Below are 4,239 nucleotides of genomic sequence, written 5' to 3' on the forward strand. Positions count from 1 at the left end.
TTTCTGCTTGAACGGGGTCGCGCTTCCTGTGTCAATTTTGTGGTAGTACAGGCTCGTCCTTCCTAATTTGCCTTTTCGCTGTGAAGTCGGAAACTTCTGAATTACTTCCTTTAACCGCTGCTTTTCATGCTCTGACAAGGACTCTTTGATCGATTGCTCGGAATTTAAGTTTGCCGTAACACCGCACACGGTTGCTTTTACGCCGAAGTGCGACCAGAAGTCCATCCCTAAAATGCAGATGGAAGGCATCGTTTCAACAAAAAGCACGGGTAGAACACGGCTCCTGTTATTGTAGAAAATGGGCACTTGGGCGAAAAACGATACTGAGTGGGCTGAGCCGTCTGCTGTTTTTACTTCCCCCTTGACGGGAAATTGCTTCAATCCTAATTCGTCTGCTATTTTGCGCATTGTACCTCCCATCAGACTGCAGGTAGCGCCGCTGTCCAGGAGCCCACGTATCTGTCGACCTAAGATGCTGATGAATGCGTATGGACGGTTGTCGCTGTTGTGCGGATTTATTACGATCGATTCTACTTTACTGAAAGCAGGTATACTTAAGAGTGAAGGGATGTCGGTTTGAATGGAAGAGACCCCGCCCTTCATTGAGGGTTCTCCCAACTGCGGTTTCCCGGATGCTGCGGACCATTTGTCGAATCTAGCTGTCTCCATCTCGAGATACATGCTTCGCAATTGCGAGTGGTGCAACCTTTTCTTCCACAACTGTAGCAGAAAAGGTAATGTTTCGGGTTGGGACAATTTGGATAAGTGTGACCAGGTTTTTCACACTGCCAACATATGATGCTTGGTGTCCATTCCCTTGTACGTTGCTCTCCACTAGTTGGTGGATGTGGATTCATTGCGGGCCTTTCTCTAGAGTTATTCTGTAAACGCAGTGCGTTCACTTCCTCCACATTGTTAGAATCTACCTCATTACGTAGAGCAATATCGTGTTGAAGCATTTCGCGTTCTAGAATGTCCCGCGGGTTCAAATTTTCTTCTAGTTCCGAGCTGAGTTCCATTGAGTTGATTTGTGCTGTGTAATGCGGTTGCCGGTTGAACGATGGCCGGTTAGGAATGTGCATCCTGTTTGTCCCCGGACGCTGTTCTGGTTTGTTCCAAAGTGAACGATAAGTTGTAGCAGATCTACCTCGCATGGAGTAAGATCGCGACACTTCGAAGTCTTTACAGACTGTGACTAATTCTCTAACTGTGCTAACTCTGGAGGCTGCTGCTATAGGGGTGTAGTCTGAATTTAGGTGAGATTTTACGATAAATAGTCTTTCTGTCTCTGAAATTGCTGGCTCTACAATTTCGAAGGCGGCTACTAGGTCCCTGTAAAACGTGGTGAATGATTCGTTTGGGCCTTGAAACCGCAGATATAAGTCTTGCTTGATGATCTCGGAATAATTTGGTGGTAGAAATTCCTGTTTAATTTCCGATTTGAACACCTCCCAATTGGTTAGGTGCAAGTAAGATCGTGTGTACCATTGAAGAGCTCTCCCCTTCAGCAAATGCTTGATAGAACGCAGGAGGGTTTGCTCCTCAATTCCTTCGGTGTCCGCGTATGTGTTTACTTGGTTTAGGAATTCGCCCAATTGTATGATATTGGGTTGACCCGCATATTCGAAAGGCCATTTGTGTACTGGTTGTGAAAACCTATCCGAACTTTGTGCTTGTCCACTAGAGCGTGGTGTGTTTGGTCTATGTTGTGTTCGTAAGAAACGCATAAAATCATTCCTGAGATCATGAGGTAGCTGATCTACTCCTGGAATTGAATGCAATAGCCCTGGTTCCTGTTGCCTATTCAAATCTAACGAAGGATTCGCTGTATCGCCTAACTGACTGAAATTTTGCTGCTGTTGTTGTAGATGTCCCATCTGGTTTTCCAGCTGTTGCCGCTTTGCTCTTTCTTGTTGCAAAAGATGCTGCAGCTCCTGTTGCTGCAGTTGCAACTGTTGTACTTGCTGTTGATGCATCTGCTCCTGTTGATTCTGCCACTGTTCCCACTGATGACTATCGTGCTGTTGTTGCTGTTGCCGTGAGAGCAACTGTTGCTCTTGTTGCAATTGCAACTGCAATTGGTGCAGTTTTCGCCTTTCGTCTTCGAGTTGATGCTGAAGCTGTTTGTTTGCCTCACGCTGCTGCTGCATCAGAATTTGTTCTGCCGTTTGCTGCTGCGGTGGCTCCTGATTTTGAATCTGTTCTTGCGTTTGTTGGGATTCCTTCATACTTGATTGCAGTTGAGGATTCTCCAGTTTTTGTAACGTTTCCGCGTCACTCGCAACGTCACCCGCATCGCCTTTTACCTCTGATTTTGTGGTTGGCTGATTCATCAAAAAGTCTTGAATTCTTGCTAACGTTTGCTTGATTTTAGCCAACGATTTGTTTGCATTTGCTACGATCAAGCTATCGGTAATTAGGGAGAGACGAAGCTGATAGTGCATTAATCTCGATCGGCACATCTTCAATTGTTCTGCATTGTTTAACCTGATGGCCATTTCGACGTTTAACAGAATATTTTGTAACCTTGCTTGGCATTGGTAAATATTATCTACGTCGGACATAATGTGACTAGAAGTTGTCGGCAAGGAAACCGACTTGTTTTTTAAAACTTGACGCAGCCGTGTTAGTTTTCCTAATTTGTCCTGTCCTTTTGTCTCCTTTAATCCTCGTATCCTCCACTCAAAGTCCAGCTCATCGTCTGCCAAGTGCTCGAGCTCCATGGCTAACTAGCGATTGCTATTTCGAATCTTTACTCACTAATCACTTCCTCGATCACTTGCTACCCCCTAACGCATTTACCTTTATGTCATATAGTCTTCAACTTATGTGGGTTTTTAGGTTGGGCGCCAATGTTGCGATTTTCCTCAAGCTGAGAGAAATCGTTCCGTTTACCTGGAATCCGCTATCAATACGCAACACATACCAAATGCTAAGGACGAGTCTTTACCGGTATATCCATTGAACTCAAATAAAAGATTTACAATTGTTAGGTGCGACAAAGGTAAAGTTTACGGAAGTGAGGGAAGGCTTAAGATAAAGACTGGTGTCATGATTTACTTATGTCTATTGGCCATACGTACAGTTTGTGAACCTATCTTGCTACTCTCTTACACACTAGTAACGGTGGGGGCCCCGTGACTCTGCATTCCGCATCAGCGGCCGGCTCTACCGCCCTGGAGGGCGGCTCGCGCGTTGCCTAACGCGCGACGACTCGCGTCTGCTTTCTAGTTGACAGCCTACAAATAAAAGGCCCTCTGACGCCTGTGTTTGCGGATGGGTGCTCAAACCAGATGCCCACACTGATGCGCCGAATTCTTCTAAAGGGACGAATTGACAAAAGAGTTGCGGTTAGGGTTTGTTACACCTCATGCCTTGCAAAGGAGGGCTTTACTTTTGTTCCAGACCGGTGGACGGAAGGACACTACCTCTAGTGTTGTGGTCCCAATCGCGTTGGACAACTTTGTTCTCGGACCGTAATAACAGGGTTATTCGAGATTGTCACGTGGTTCTAGTTCCGCAGTGCACTATAAAACCATTATAGCTTCCATTACAACTGTTTTACCCGGCTTTATCTATTTTACCTGTGCGCGGACGTTTTTGTTCTTTATTCGCGGTGAACCTTATCGGAGCGATCTGAATTTCCTGTGGCTGACTTATTTTGCCAATTTTGGGTCACTTGCGATCGGTCGACCGCCCGGTCACTATTGTTCGACTGTGCTGGGCTATTATACGTTCGCGATTGGTTCTACAGCCGATGAGTGCTGTTGTAGTGCGAGAGCGGAAGCAGTTCGGTACTTAGTTATTCTCATGTGTGAGAGATCGAGCTTTTTAGCTCTAGATTGGCTGCATTCTTAGTAATCCGAAAGTTTCATTGGTGTGCACTCAAAAATTGTTGCGGTATTTTTGTCGGTATAATCTCGAAATGTAACAAGCGGCGACACCGAGAACCTCACATGAGGTGTTGTATGCTGCTTACGAGCGAAACTAACAACACTGGTTGTAGTTGTAGTTGTATTTGTATTTATATTTGTCCGTATTTCATCTGACATGAGTTGTGTCTTAATGAATGAATAAAAATTTACAAAATTGTCGAACTTGAAATCTTATTTCTAAAACGACTAGAAGTTTCACTGAAGTCGAAGTGATCCTCCACAAGCATGAAAGTCCGGATCATCGAGGGTATCGCCGCATCATATGCGTAGGCAGTACGGTGGAATTTTTCCTGCAGCAGTGACC

General features: G+C 45.3%; 1 protein-coding gene across 1 annotated transcript; it reads right to left on the minus strand.

Moving 5' to 3' along the window:
- Positions 1–599: 599 nt before the first annotated feature.
- LOC129719761 (ras guanine nucleotide exchange factor R-like) lies at positions 600–2,723 on the minus strand. Its single transcript, XM_055671161.1, has 2 exons — positions 1,780–2,723; positions 600–1,737 (listed from the first exon to the last, which is right to left on the minus strand). Exons 1-2 carry the CDS (start codon positions 2,721–2,723, stop codon positions 600–602), a joined length of 2,082 nt encoding a protein of 693 aa, XP_055527136.1.
- Positions 2,724–4,239: the final 1,516 nt, after the last annotated feature.

The sequence above is a fragment of the Wyeomyia smithii genome, chromosome 2 (genome assembly GCF_029784165.1).
Source record: "Wyeomyia smithii strain HCP4-BCI-WySm-NY-G18 chromosome 2, ASM2978416v1, whole genome shotgun sequence".
NCBI lineage: Eukaryota > Metazoa > Arthropoda > Insecta > Diptera > Culicidae > Wyeomyia > Wyeomyia smithii.